Below are 15,317 nucleotides of genomic sequence, written 5' to 3'. Positions count from 1 at the left end.
GTTTTGCCGATGAAATGTACTTTATGCGTCAAAAGTAAAACTGATCATTATGCAGAATAGTCTGTTTCATATTGTATTATTGCTGCACCATTATTGGTGCATTAAAGCAGCAGTTGGTTGAGGTGGAGCTCATTTTAGCTGCTTTTTAATATGCTTTTGGGAAGTAGTTTCATGTGTAACATTGCATGTGTAAAAACACACATAAGCTTTGGATGTAATGCCTTAATGTGGAAAGGGAATTGTAGCTGTGAAATTAATGTAATGGAGTGAAAAGTGCATTTCCCTCTGAAATGTGACAGAATAGCTTGAAATGAATATACTCAAGTAGAATAAAAATACCTAAACATTTGACTTCGGCAGTGTTGGGGAGGATTAATCTACAGTGCATGTAATTAAACCAGCAGTCCAACTACATTCATATTAGCATTATGAATAAAGAAGTTGAATTAACTTTTTGCTCATTTATCAAGTTTTTGTTTATTAATGTTAGTTACCTGGCCCATTGAGTGAGCCTGCTTGGTACAAGACAACCCCACCTGGACTCTGGAAGGTAGGTGTCTGACAGGTGGATATTGTATAGAAAACCAAAGCTGACATTCCTTACACTTTCCCATGAATAGGACGGTATTTTATATATCCGTTTTTTGTTACGTATGACCTGTTAACAAGTGGACCTTTTTCACAATCAACTCAACTGAATGGCATTTTTTGCTGCCATGTCACTTTTTTGCATTATATCTAGCTAGAATTCGCATCATATGTACATTGTCAATCTGATCATTATTTCAACAGTGTTTTATCCAGTGTTTCTACGTGGCTTTAGTTAACCCAGCTAGATGTCTTCCTCAGGTAGCTTTGCTGTACTTCAGCATCTTCCAGTGTGAAGTAATTGGTATCTCATGAAGCCATCCTTTTAAAGTGGCTTCCCCAAAACTGGACTTAAGTAGTGCTTGGTATTCAGAAACATATAGCAGTAGTACAGTGAATGGTATATTGAGATGGTTGCTTTGTTTGTATGGATTATCATTTGGTCTCACTGAACAGTAATAAAAAAAAGATCTTCCAATAAATAAAATGAATTAAACACTTTACCGTCCCTTTGCTCCTCTTCTCTCTCTTGGGATCATCCTTATCTGTTCACAAGACGAAAACGGTTTAACACACCTGCAGCATTTCGTAAACTGAAAGAAACAGAGTAGTCTGCAAACTGCTTCTTATTACTGTATTTTTTTTTTTATCTCTTTCTCTTGATTTTTCTGTATGGAGTTAAGAAACAATTTGGCAGCAGTTCATTTTCTTTGGTTGCTCCGACTTGTCCTTTGGGTATCTGCACCTATGCAATATTTACTTTTTTAGATTTGAATGAAACACACAAAAGGACATTCTTGCAAACTCACCTGTCATGTTGTTTTAGTGAAGCGGCTGTTTGCTTTCTGCTGCTGTTTGGTATTCCTTTGAGATTCCTGCAGGGAGCAGATTATAATTGATCCTTCACTGTTCACTTGTGGGAGTGGGAGTGTTTCCGTAATATTGCCTCTTATTAGCCCTTGATCTGTCTTCTCCTCTGCTGACTGTGTTGCTTTTATGATGGGTGGAAACATGAGATACAGGAGATATGGAGTCAGCTATGTTCAGTGTCTGACACCTCATAAAAAGTGTCCAAGTCTCCAAGAACTCCACAACTCAACCAAATCCAGGAATAAGCACAAAAATAAACTTCAATAAATGTGCAAATAAAATAAAGATTCATGAGTATAAGTGCAAGAGAAACGAGTGTATTTTTATTTCAAAGAAAAGCATTAGGGAACATCTCTGTTTACAGCAGAACAGTGACTTTGCGTTAAATAAAAATAAAAAAGACCCATTGCTTCCCAAATATAAAACAATTTCTCGAACATTTCAATGAACACTAAAATGGTAAAAGCTTCATATTACTTCCACAGTAGGCGTAGTGTCTGGTTCCACACCTCATCGCTTTGGCAAAAAGGTGAACATCATCTTTACAGTGTATGAGCCCCACACAGCAAGATACTTTGTAAATATTGCACACACTCCTTTTTATATACAGTAATAAACAACTTGGAATATACTTTTTGTATGCATTAAATATTTAAAAAAGCTAAGACATTGAAGTGATTTAAGGTTGAATGCTAACATGAGTCATAGGAGGCCCTTTTGCAGATTTGCATTTTTGTAGAAATATAGCTTCATGTACAGGGAGATGAGCGTCGACGTATGCAGCATATACTGTTCAAGACATCAATACAGTGGCTTATAAAAGTGGAATACTGTACATACAAAAACAAAACATGAAACATTATCAAAAACAACAAAAATGGGCTTTTGGGAGGTTGGTGGGTGTGACGTAATGACATGCATATTAAATTTGCCAACAGGAATGAGTCCATGGAAAACACTGCCCAGTCTTTTCAGGTATAAACAGGTGTGGGAGGGGACAGAATATGGCTCACCACACATTATTTCTGGCCATGAGGCAGGAGCAGAGTCCACCATCTCTCCTGCATGACCCTCCCGTCTTGTTGCTCAGGTCTCAGGCTTCACCTCAGGAAAATTTAAAGGCGCCACATCCAACACAGTTCACCATGCCGCGTGTATACATTGAACAGGTCCAGTGCCTTGGTCATGGTTCACTAAGAAAGGTGAGCTGTGGTCAGAGTTGTCTGTGCTTTTGTCAGTTTCTCTTTAAGCCGACTGGGGAGAAGCAGGTTCAGGGTTTAGAAGTGACAGTATGGCATCACTGGCATGGAGGGCTCTGAGTTCAAGGCTGACCCAGGCAAGCATCACACCACCGAAGAAGAGTTGGGGATGCCCTGGATGATGGCACTGGTTGGCGTGCCGCTGATGGCGTTAAAGATGTGAAGCGAGTCTGGTAGGACGCTCTTCATGCCATCTTCCACAGGACTGATCTGGAAGGAAGGAAGAAAAAGATATTCACAAATATTTAAAATACCATCTTAGATACCTTTGTACCTAAATTATTGCCATATGAAGTTTTTACTTACCAGGCGGAAAAAGCTAGTCTGGCTTTGTCTAGCAATTTGTTGTTTTTCCACTTCAGGTTTTGTATCAAACAAACGCAATATAAAATGCTCATTAATGAGCTTTAAAGGAGCTGGAAGACAGATTTTGTTGCCTTTGGACAGAGCCAGGCAAACTGTTTCCCCCCCTTTTTTCAGCAATTGTGCAAAGCTAAGCTAACCAGCTGCTGTCTGTGGCTGCATATTTACTGTACAGACATGACATCTTAACATCTAACTCTCAGTAAGAAAGCGAATATTTGTATTTTCCAAAATGCGCAACTATTATTCTGCAATTTCCCAGCTTGGGATAAATAAAGTATATCTATCTATTCCTTTAAGGTCCTGTCTCAACATTCCTTTAACGGAGATTAACAGATTACAAAAAACAGACAAGTAAAAACAACCAATCCATGTAACATCAACAGTAAATCATTCAAAGTATATGGCACAATTTATGTGTGTATGAATATACAAAAACCAACGCAAAAGCATAAGGACATACATTAAGATGCATATACATACACACATACTGCTCATACACAGGCAATGTACATGCAAACATACATACTGAACACACATGCAGAGAAAACACGTGCAATCCAAAAGAGATAAGTCCATAAGTGATTGTTGGTCGAGCCAGCTGCTGCATCAGGGGTGTTCATAGTAGAGCAAAGATAAGTGAGTTTTACAGTATATTTAGTTTTTTAAGATTTCAGGAGTAGTGTTAGACAATTAATTGCTGTAATTATTTGGAATATGCAACCTGGAGAATGCGACTTTTCAAGGCACTAGGGGTTTTTTAAGTAATTCTCCTTCACATTCCCGTGCAAATTATATATTGTGTCTTTCTAAAATCTTTTATATGTGAAAAAACAAAAACAAAAACGAAACAGTTGGTGAAATTAACTCCACCATTGTGATCGATTGATCATTTAATACAATTTTCATGTAAAATGCCAAACGTTTATTGGCTCTAGCCTCTCAATGTGAGCATTTGCTGCTATTTGTGGTTTGGGATGATTGGTCAGACAAAACATGACATCACTTGACTTCACTATCTTCTGACAGTTTACATACCAAATAATTACCAACCAATCAAGGATATAATCGGCAGATTATGCAGCTCAGATAGTGAAAATAATCGTTAGTTGCATGAGTAGCCAGTCTGATGGACAGTGGACGTGTGTTTCCTATGTGAGAATACTTTATGTTTAGCTGACCTCTTATTTATTGCACGGATGTAAAGATAAGGCCTGTCTGCGGTCTGATCAGATAACTTTGCCAATATATGCAGTTCTTTTAAGGTCAAGAGATGGACCTTAGCTTTAGCAGCTTTTTTTTTTTCTAACATTAGGCACTTTAGAATAGAGGACAAGCGTGCATTGAGGTTTATGTTTCAGCCACAAAAAAGAGCAGATTCTAGAGATGTTACAGATGTCTAAAAATGTGGTTTACATGACAATTACAAAGCAGAGATACATGGATCAAGAATTACTGTAACACCACACTTCTAATGGTCTGACAATGGGGTAACAGCTGAGAACAGATGCTTCTGACTGGCTGGACCAACAATTAACATCTCAGTCTTTGTTGCATACTGGTGCTTCTTGCATTACCATCCAATCTGCTCATGTCAGCACAAGGGAAAAACAGAGAATGGTGTTATCACAGACTGTTGCATCAATCACATTATCAGACATTTAATGAATGGCACCTGCAGAACCTCATCTCAGAGGCAGGTTACAGGCATAACTTTAGTAAAGCAGGAAGTAATTACACCGATACTTAAGTAAGACTGATACTGTACTTACTTGCTCATGCATGATGATGGACAGCTCTCTGGCTAGGTCTCTATAGTTGGCTTTCATCTCATCGTGATACTCCTGTTGGTCCTCTTTAATCAGCCGCTCATTAATGCCCAAGCCGTGGCCACATGCCTCCACAAAATGCCTGCTCAAAAAAAAAAAAAAAAAAAAAGCGTTGAGGTGTGTTAAAGGAGAATTACACACAGTAGTGAAACCTGATCTGATCTGCACACACATTAAAAGCTGCTGACATCTCATCTCACCTGAAGACCTCTTTCAACTGTTTGACCTTGTTGTCAGGATACTTCTTGGCACTCGCATCATCCAGAAAAGCTCGGGCGTATGCAAGCGGCCCTGCATTTACCTGAGGGAGGACGTAAAAGCCATGTTATTGTTTGCTGATGATCCGTTTCAGTAGGTATGTCTAGTGTATGTGTGTGTTGCTGACAGCATGTTGACAAAGCAGGCACCTGGACACTGATGCTGCCCTGCAGTTTGAGCTGCAGACGGATCATGTCCACCTCACTGGAGGAGCAGAGCTGTTTGATCTCGGCCACCTTCTTGCTCATCTCATCGATGGCCACCTCGATGGGACTCAGATCAGTGTGGTGTTGATACATCACTGCGATACGCTTCTTTACATAGGGGAAACAATGTGTGGCTGCGGGACAGAAACATGATGCCTCTTAGTTAATGAGGCATTTTACAGCTCAGGAGCCACTCATATGTACACTGTACATGTTTTGAAAGCTCTTAGATAATAAAGATAAGAATGACAGGTTGAACTTTTGGATCTTTTCCACCATAAAACAATATAACTGAGATTAGAAAAGGTCCTTGACAAACAGCTGAATGTTCAGAATCTAATCAAGATCTCCCATTCATGCACGGGACCTTTCTGCTGAGTAATGCCTCAACAACTGATACCACATGACAATCATCTACATACTGTGCATCTGAAGCCTGTTTCCCTCAATGGGAGGAGGCGGCCCATGTCTTATATTATTTAAGGAAGACACCAACTTCTAGGTTTCATTACATAATACTACCTTAACAGGCTAAAAGTCAGGATATCTCTGCCTTTGTTGCACCAATATTACAATTATTTTCTAATTCTCTCCCTTGCAAGTCTACAACTTAGTGGAATTGCAGCATTGTTAGACCCCCAGAATATAGGGTTACCTACTGGTTAGTATTGTCCTACGTTTGCACTGCTCCTCCACCCCGCCTTGCTTTTTGCCTGATATGGTGAAAGGCATCTCAAACACGAAGCGACGGATGTTGTGGCTCTTCTCAAAGTCTGTCTTCCTGTCCACCAGCTCCTTCTCCTCCAGGTAAGGGGTCACATGTGTCACTTGGATATACGCATACTTAGAGTCCAGGTCTTTTGGGTTAATCTGCAGAGAACACGTTACTATAACAGATCAGTGCCATGCTCTTAAATCTTACGGGCTTCTGAAAAAATCACAAAAATCAGAAATGAAATATCAATAAAGTTGTACCCTTCCAGAGTCCTGGATCATCTTCACGTTCTCCTGCCCAAACTTGTCAGAGTAGAGTTTCAGGAGCCTCTGAGATATCTCCGACAGAGGGGTGAATTTGGGTTCTTTGTAGATGTACTCCTTGCCATCTTCATCTTCAAAGAAGCCCTAAAAAGAGATAAAACATGGTCAAAATAAATAAAAACAAGCAGCAAATTTAACTAATAAGATACAAAGGAGCAAACAGTGCCACATCAAACCATAAATGGGCAGTGAATCATGGAGTCATTCCAACAGTTCGTTAAAATTAAATGGTAAAACACTCTTTAAGTCTCAACTCTGGGCTGAGAGGTTTGGCAGACTCCACAAACACACAACCCTCTATGTAATGTCCAAGCACAGAAAAACTCCACTGCAAGACATCAACTAGTGTCAGTTCAATGATGTGAGACAGAACAAAGGACAGAGGTGGGGGCACAGATTTCACGCTGTCAGTGGGAGCACGTAGATTAGTCAGTTGTCTTGTATATAAATGGTAAAAAAAAAAAAAAAAAAAGTCCCATGAACTGATGGGTGAAGCCATGCATTTACCCAATGAGAGATGAATCCTGCTATTAGCCCTTCAAGGGTTTCCTACTGTGGTTAGGACAACACTGAGGCTGGAGTAGAGGAGGAGTTAAAGGGCTAAGAGTTTAGCAATGCACGTGGAATAGCACTGACTGCATTAGCAAAGGAGCACAACACAGCCTAACACATCACAGCAGTCCAGTTGTAATGTTGGCTTTCATATTGATTTACCTCAGCCTCTGAGTCAGTAAACTGGTACTGCTACAGGGGTGTGGACAGCAGAACATAAAATCATTGTTATTCCATGAGACCTATCTAAATACTACAAATAAATTTAACACACTCTAATTCAAACTACTGCATCGCCAATTAGACCACCATGTCAAGAGACATGTGGATCTTTATCACATCACAGGAGGTCACCACGCCCATCAAGTTTTTAGAAGACTTCACAAGATCAGACAACACTGAGGGTCAGTAGTAAAATCTTAAAAATGTACGTCTGGAACACAAAAGCAGAAACACTGGAATGAGTGCAGAAGTAACAGAGCGCCATGCAACAAAGCTCCAAAAACAGAAAGCAGCTGTGGCGACCGACTGTTACTGCAACTTGAAGCAGCAAACTACGTCTGAGAAGTGCAATGGATTACAGCAGCACCAACACCACACAAAGAACGAGGCTGCTCGGACAGGCTAACGCACAACTTACCGCTGCCTTCAAAGAGGATAAAAAGCAGAAAAGGGTATTAGACGGGATCATAAAATGCCGCTGCATGTGGCCATGCTCTTAGAAATAAAAACACCTTCCCCCCGTGCTCAGTGTGGATTACTGTGCAACAACAGTTACTAAATTAATACTTGCGTCCTTTTGTGAAATCATCTTTGACTAATAAATACACTATGTGCAGAAATCCACACCTGGTGGGCAGAATATGATACTAATGTCTGAGAGTTAAACTCACCTGGCCAAAGAAAGCCACTCTGAAGTAGGTGCCGAGCAGTCTCTTGCCCGTGTGCATGACCTCCGTCACTTTGCTGTATGCACGATGCAGCGTGTCATACAGGTGGGCCAGTTTCTGTGCAAGGCAATGAAATCATATAAAAATCAGATTAGAATTTGCAGGTGCTAATGTCACAACCTGTGCTGAACGTGTGGTGACCGCTGCGATGTGATGAGGCAGCCTGGTACCTCGAAGTCCCTGCGCTTCTCATAAATGGGGATTATGAGCTTGTAGATGTCAGAGATGAGCTCGTAACGCTCCGCTTTCCACAGTCCGTCAGCACACTCCTCCAAAAGCTCCATTAGGACATCCTGAGCGAACAAGAGAAGGGGGAAAAGAAATATAGCCTTAATAAAAACCAAATCATGACCAAATGTGATGACTATAAGGAAGAGAAGAGGAACGCACATGTATTTTTTCTTCAACATAATCTTTATTTTAAGAGGCCGTAACATTGACTCACACAGAATTACAAATAAAAAGACTACCTTGGATATGACATTGAGAAAATGGTAATCTTACACATGATTACATTTTCGTTAGACTCTTAAAATCATGTGAGATGTCCCTCCCAAAATGGTTCATTGTTACAAGAAAAATAAAGAACTTGTGTATCATTTCACTATTATGAAATGTGTTTCATGCTCATGTGATTTTTCTATTTTGACATCGAAGATATCAATTTCTATTGATATCTTGGATGTCAAAATCTTTGATGAAATTCTGAGAGAGCCAATAGATATTTAAAAAGTGGATTTTTGGAGAACAACAGTTAAACACAATCATATGCCTCAATATATTACATTAACACAATATTACATTCATTAGCTTCTGTCCAACAGAACAGAACAGACTGTATGTGAACTCATGTTTGTTCATTCAAAGCATTGCATTGCATTGCATTAGTAATACATACTTCATTGAAATGGACGTCCTGCATGCCGACATCCTCCATCATCGCTGCTTCCTCATCAATGTTTGGAGTCACGACACGGAACGCCGAGCAGCCCTGTTTGATCATGCCTGCACACAGCACGAGAAGACACGATACTTTAATCAGCCCAGCCCTTCTTACAGCAAATTAAAGCAAGATTTCACAGAAGAGAGCACTGATTATTTCTGAATATCCTTGAGATGATGATCATTCTTCTGACCTACACAGAATACAGATAACAGAGCTGCTGGGTGGCAGTGAAAATTGATTATTTAAGCACCTTTTCTCCGCAGGTATTCTGCCACAAGTGCTGCAACGTGCACATAGCACATGGCCGCCTGTAAACAACAGGGACAAATCAGGTCAGATAAGCAAAGTGACGTTTTGATTATATTCATTATGTTATGGAACAATATCACCAACAAAAAACGGCATTCAATAAACCGGACAAGTAGGAAGTCAATCAGTCAGTACTTGATATTGTGAGTGAGTCTATCACAAGATAAATAGGCCACCATCATAACAAAGTCCAACCATTTCAGCCACATAGACTGAGCTCTTATCACAGACCTCTGACAGGTCTCCGTTCTTCACATGGATTCGAGCCATGCTGTCCAGCCAGGTCTTGCGTAGTTCAGGCGTGCTGGCATAAGACTTGGCAAGGCTGTACTGCAGGTCCACCAGCATCTCTGGATCTCTCTCGTGCTCCTTCATCTGAGCCGTGGCCATCAGAACTGTTCTGATACGTTTGGTCAGGTCCTTCACATCTGAGGGGAAAGCTGTGTTCTGTAAAGGATGATGCAAAACATTCGGCCGTGTTATTTCTAGTTAAAGACTGTACCTATAACTGTTGAAGTGGGGCCACAACATAATTAAGCACATAAATCAGTTCCTGACCTTAATGGTTTTGTCACTGTTGGCGCAGTTGTTGATTATTGACAGAGACTGCTGGAAGCGGGTACTTCCAATACCAATCACATCAGCTATCAGCTGACTGACAGCAATCACCACCTGATGAAAGGGAAAAGTGAAGAATTATTACATATGGTTTAACCCTTGGGTTCTGTTGACAGTGGCTTCATTTCACCATTGTTTGAGGTCCGACAGACCCCAATGCTGCATGTGCAAACACAGTAAAAATAATAACTGGAAAGTAAACCAATTCTGCTGCGTAAAAGTACCGTTAGAATAAATTACAGCTGTAGAGAAGATAAAAATGCATTATATTTAACTATGCTTTACAGCTGGCGTCTCTTAGACTCCAAACCTTAAGCAGTAATGTGTCAATTCTGTAGAAATGTCACATATCAGCACTTCAGCACATCCTGTTTATATGCAGAAAAATCATTAAGTATCAAGCAGAAATAATGCTAAGTATGTTATTTGAGCTGCTAACAGGATGCAGGGTTTCCAGAAGCCCAGAACATTAAGGTTAGAAAATGTGAACATGAAAGCTTTATTCTTTTACCCTCTGGAAACCACAGAAGGACTATCCCACCTGCAAGTGTGTCCGGACAAATGTCTTGCGACCCGTGTAGTCAAAGTTGCTCTTCATGAGGAAGTAGAGCAGATGGGCTGCATCGCTGCGGATGGAGCTCAGCTTGGAGTTACAACACTTCAAGATCTCATAGCAGAAAGCGGCACACATGTCAGCGCGCCCTTCAAAAAATGTGCAGGGAAACTAGAGGGTGAAGAGGACAAACAAGTCGTCAGCTACGGTGGACACCGAGGACCATAACAAACCACTGAAGAGTGTCGTTAGGCAGGGGGCCAACGTCCCTCACACACCTTGTAGATGAAGGTGCGCAGTGAAGTGAAGACCTGTTTGAGGGCCGTCTCTGACTGATTGATCCGCAGGAAACAGAGGTGGACTTCAAACACCTTCTTCATTAGTGGACTGTGGCCGTGGTCAGAGCACAGTTGGGTCTGTGGAGACAGAGAGGAGTAATGTATTTAAAGAAGAGTGGTTCCAGGTCAAAGCGCTTTTACAGCCAAGCACAGTCAATGTGAACACACAATATGTTATATATGTTACCTTGAATCCCATGATGAAGATACTTAGCGTGTCCAGGACAGTCAGGCACACTTCAGTGGCGATGTTAGCCTCCAGCAGTGACTGATTTAACACGTCTGCGTCCGAGTGGCTGTAGGCTAAAGACGACACAAGCTGTAGCTCTTTCACCCCAACCAGTACACTTGAAATAAAGACTTTCCAGAAAGGCCATTTTGATATCGTAACACATATCAAAACATGAGCCCTCAGTGTTAAAGGCAAAGCTGTTGCTTGAAAAATGGAAAATGTCATTATGTTGTAAGTTTCATTCCAAACTGAAAGAAAAATGATCTCACGACTTACAAGATCAATATGTTATATATCAAAAGTACAGTGACATGTTGGTGAGGCATAAATTTTGTTTGCAAATTGTCACAATGATTTTGTTTGAGCTTGTTTGACTCATTTCGGCATTTTTGAGAAATATTTTGGAATGAAACTCTTCATACATTTACATGATTTACTTTTTTTTTCAGAGAATGAAATTAAGTTCAGAGCAGATGAGCTGGCCAGAGGGATGAGATTTTGAAAGCTAAGTTAAAACAGGCATGCTCTCCATTCAACCAAATTAACAGAGCCATTAACAGTCTGCAAACTGCCTGCCAACCTGACACATTCTTACCATGGTCTACAGATATTCCAAGAATACTTGAAATCTTTCTTACACTGAAAACACAAAGAAACTGCATTAAATGATGCCATTTAACAGATGGAGCACATAAGCCCTTTAGATAAAAGTCAATATAACTCTACACACAACTACCTTAGCCCCAAGATAACTTAGTTTACTGGTGATGCACCCATTTCGCCTGAGGCATTTTCTGCTTGACAGCAGGCTGGGTTTAAACAGAGGATGAGGAGAGAGTGATGTTGATGAAGATGACGTTGAAAAGCATGAGTCATGGTGAGACAACGGATGGGGGTCCTCTGGCAGAGGATGTTTGATGCAAAGTACAGTATGGGGCACTTACTGTGGTTAAAAGTGTATGAGTTATCCAGGCTGCTGAGCTGCTGTAAGCGGGCATGCATCATTCCCGCCCTGTTACGGGACACAGGCAGAGTCTGAGACTTCCGCTCATGTGCTACGGGTCCTGCCCCATCCTGGTTCCTGATGAGGAAACAGGACAATGTTAGATGAATGGCTGACTAGTAGCAGAGCCAGAGTTAGTGGACGGGGTTAGGGTGATTATTACACCATTTTACACATTTAAATGGTGTAAATATGACTCAAATGTCCTGGGAGCAAAAGCAGATTTTGTGTCACACCTTGGGTCATACTATCTAGTTAAATAATTAGCTTATGTGATTTCAAATGTACCACAATGACAAATATAAAACTGGAAAACATTTTTTTTTTTAAATATTTTGGGTGAATTTTACACATATACCCACTGTAGCACTAATGCAGTAAAGTTGTGCCATAAATATATATTTGTTTGCCATGCATTTTAATTAGATAATTATCAAAGCAGCAGAAGCAGAATGAAAGCAGTTAGTTGGAGCCAATGCCATGCATATAAGAATGAGAGAGGCCAATGCTACAAATGAATTTAGTGCTGTTAGTAATGTCACAGCACTGCAGCTTTTATGGGGTGAGAAGATATGAGAAGATATCATGCATTTAGTTTTAGAAAGTCAGTTCCACTTTTAGTCTTACCCAAGCAGGAGGGGGCAGGAGCCAGGTTTTATTTCATTATGTTAAACTTGCCAGCATTTAAGTGAATAGAGATAGAAACAGTGGTGGGAGGTTAGAGAGAGTGAACACCCAAAGCCCTCTGGGAGGGGCCAGAGCTCCCAAAATAGTGTGTGTTTGAATACATTTTAATTACAAATAATTGCCATCAACACACAGTCACATCCTTCAACAGTCATAAATGTTTTACACATGATCTAAAATGAAGGCTATAAGCAGCTACATCACTGTCATGTATGATAGGAAGTTTAATGGCCAACACACTGTATAAAAATGATTTTGTCTGCCAGTTATCTATCGACTAGAACAGTGATTCCCAGCCAATGAGGCTTGTACCCAAGGGGCTATTTCTGCAATTTGCAGGGGCTTTGTGGAAAGATTGTGGAGAAGCTCAATTTATTTGAAATGATAGAAATCACAATTTCAATTAAATATATGTTACACTTTATTCACCATTGCGAAAACTACCTCAGAGCAGAAAAGTTAAGACAAAAGTAATGGTTGAACAGTTAAAATAGATAATAGAGAGACTTATGGATTATGCCTAATGATTAAATTGTTAGCTAAAAGTAATGGATAAACTGCTGAAATAGCTAAAAGTAATGGATTAGCTAACAGCTGAAATAGTTGGCTAAAAGTAACGTTAATGGATAAAAGGTTTTTGCCTGTAGGTAAGATACAGTATTTAGCTAAGGGTAATGGATATATCTATAAACAGCTAAAACTGCTAGCTAAATGTGATGGATAAACTGTTGAAATAACTAAATGTAATGGATAAAAAGTCAATATCTACAGTATCTAAAAGTAACGACTGAAATAGCTAAATGGATAATCACTGAAAGAGTTAGCTAAAAGTAGAAGATAAACAGTTTAGTGTTAAATAGTTAATGCTATGTTCGCGAAAGGTAATGGATAAGTAGTTGAAATAACTAGCTAAAAATAAAGGATCAACAGGTAGACAAAAGTAATAAACTGCTGAAATATGAAGCTAAAAGTAGTGGATAAAAGGTTTAAATAATTGCTTAAAAGTAGTGGTTAAACTGATGAAATAGCTAAAGGAATTGCTAAACAGTCATAATATTTAGCTGAAAGTAATGCATAAATGGTTGTTAGCTTAAAGTAATGGGTAAATGGTTGAGACAGAAAGCTAACAGATTGGATTGATATAGCTTTAAGAAATGGATAAATTGTTGAAATAGTTAGCTAAAAGTAGAGAAGAGCTTAAATGGTGAAAAAGCTGAAATTAAAAGTTAAAATAATGCTAGTTAGCTAATGGATAACTGGTCAAAATGTCAAGCTTCTGCTAATCAAAGTGGTACAAATGCTAACTTGACCAAACAAAACTAAACATTGACAGTTTAATCGTATGGAAAATATAATGTAACAATTTACACATTTATATAATTAGCAGTGTTGTTTAAAATGAACAAAGTGGAACATGATAGGTTGTGTCTTCATGTAAGGGGCTGTGGGGTTACAGTATGTATGAGGTTGGGAACCACTGTACTAAAAGCCTGACGTGCTTCATCAAGAATTCAACTGAATGATAATTTAAGTTAAAAAGCTTTAAAAAAAAAAAAAAGGAATTCATACAACACAATCAGATACTGACAACAACATTACCTCGCAATGTATCTCTTTCCCATGTATCTGAACTGATGGAGGCACACTCTGAGTGGAAATATGAGAGAAAAATCAGTCTCAGTAAAATCTGAAGCTATAATTAAAACGTAAGAGTTGTGATAATCTAAAACGTCTTACTCGACTAGAGTGAAGAAGTCCATTAACTCAGCAGACGAAGCCTTGTTCCAGTAGGTGAACAGAGCATCTGTAGGAGACAGAGGTTGACATTGGAGAGGTAATTTGTTTTTATGAGGACTGTAGACAGCACATACAGATATTCATACAGAAAGAACAGGAGAGAGATGGAGCGAGATGTTACCTTCAGACATGCTTTTGAGCACATGTAAGAAGCACATGAGGAGGCTCTTGATCTCAGCCTGGTCCAGTTTATCACATCGTAGGAGGGTACTGCCCAGGGCTGAAGCAGGCTGGTTCTGAGGGACAGAGACAAATACACCATCCTGTCAGGGCTCTCTGCTCTGTCAAGCTGCTTTTGCTGCCTCAAGATAAAATGTAAATGCTCTCTCAGGAGGGCATTTACCATCGCGAAATTCTAAATATATATATATATATATATATATATATATATATATATATATATATATATATATATATATATATATATATATATTTTAAAGACTTTCTCGTAAAGTTTACATGCAGTTTTGTGGTCATAGTTCAAAGCCTAGACGACTGCATGCGTGTCTGTACTTGAATAAAAAAAGGAGCAAAAACAATACAAAGGGGCTTTTAGAGTGGTTGTGATGCGATTAAGAAAGCATTTTCTGAAGGCCTGGGATTACAGTGGTCAAGCTACACTAGCGGAGTCATTCACTCAGATGTTGCAGGGCTCTATAAACGGTGGAAAAACTGCCAGTGGAAAACAATCACCATTTCTCCCAGCTGAGGCAGAGAGGAGGGAGAAAACAGGACCAAAGCAGTGGAGCAACAGCTCTACCACAGCAAGAGGTTGGCAATATACCAAGCACGTTCCTTTGCCAGCAGTTAGTCTAGACCAGAAACTGGCTGAGGGATGACTTAATGGAAAGCATGAAGCTACGGCTTCGTAACGGGTGTTTCGGAGAAAGGACAACTTCAAGGCTGAAGTTAGTTTTCCTG

At 39.7% G+C, this 15,317-nt stretch overlaps 1 protein-coding gene across 7 annotated transcripts in view; it reads right to left on the bottom strand.

Annotated features, from left to right (window-relative positions):
• Positions 1–1,759: 1,759 nt before the first annotated feature.
• The window catches only part of zmp:0000001200 (dedicator of cytokinesis protein 9), an 80,088-nt gene continuing 66,530 nt past the window's right edge, over positions 1,760–15,317 (bottom strand). For 4 of the 7 annotated variants that reach the window (XM_041950853.1, XM_041950855.1, XM_041950854.1 and 1 more), the window contains 19 exons: positions 14,518–14,632; positions 14,337–14,403; positions 14,199–14,246; positions 11,854–11,990; positions 10,865–10,980; positions 10,618–10,755; positions 10,328–10,510; positions 9,727–9,840; positions 9,400–9,615; positions 9,110–9,167; positions 8,812–8,918; positions 8,084–8,206; positions 7,857–7,970; positions 6,349–6,495; positions 6,033–6,243; positions 5,317–5,507; positions 5,110–5,210; positions 4,853–4,991; positions 1,760–2,927 (listed from right to left, as the gene is read on the bottom strand). In XM_041950853.1, the coding sequence (XP_041806787.1) occupies positions 2,802–2,927; positions 4,853–4,991; positions 5,110–5,210; positions 5,317–5,507; positions 6,033–6,243; positions 6,349–6,495; positions 7,857–7,970; positions 8,084–8,206; positions 8,812–8,918; positions 9,110–9,167; positions 9,400–9,615; positions 9,727–9,840; positions 10,328–10,510; positions 10,618–10,755; positions 10,865–10,980; positions 11,854–11,990; positions 14,199–14,246; positions 14,337–14,403; positions 14,518–14,632 (2,451 nt within the window). In that variant the 3' untranslated portion in view covers positions 1,760–2,801. Of the gene's footprint in view, positions 2,928–4,852; positions 4,992–5,109; positions 5,211–5,316; positions 5,508–6,032; positions 6,244–6,348; positions 6,496–7,856; positions 7,971–8,083; positions 8,207–8,811; positions 8,919–9,109; positions 9,168–9,399; positions 9,616–9,726; positions 9,841–10,327; positions 10,511–10,617; positions 10,756–10,864; positions 10,981–11,504; positions 11,549–11,853; positions 11,991–14,198; positions 14,247–14,336; positions 14,404–14,517; positions 14,633–15,317 lie in introns of all 7 variants that reach the window. The other 3 variants (XM_041950857.1, XM_041950858.1, XM_041950860.1) reach the window with 1 other exon arrangement.

Source organism: Chelmon rostratus, chromosome 13 (genome assembly GCF_017976325.1).
Source record: "Chelmon rostratus isolate fCheRos1 chromosome 13, fCheRos1.pri, whole genome shotgun sequence".
Classification (NCBI taxonomy): Eukaryota; Metazoa; Chordata; class Actinopteri; order Chaetodontiformes; family Chaetodontidae; genus Chelmon; species Chelmon rostratus.
This window is presented reverse-complemented; position numbering and strand designations above follow the sequence as displayed.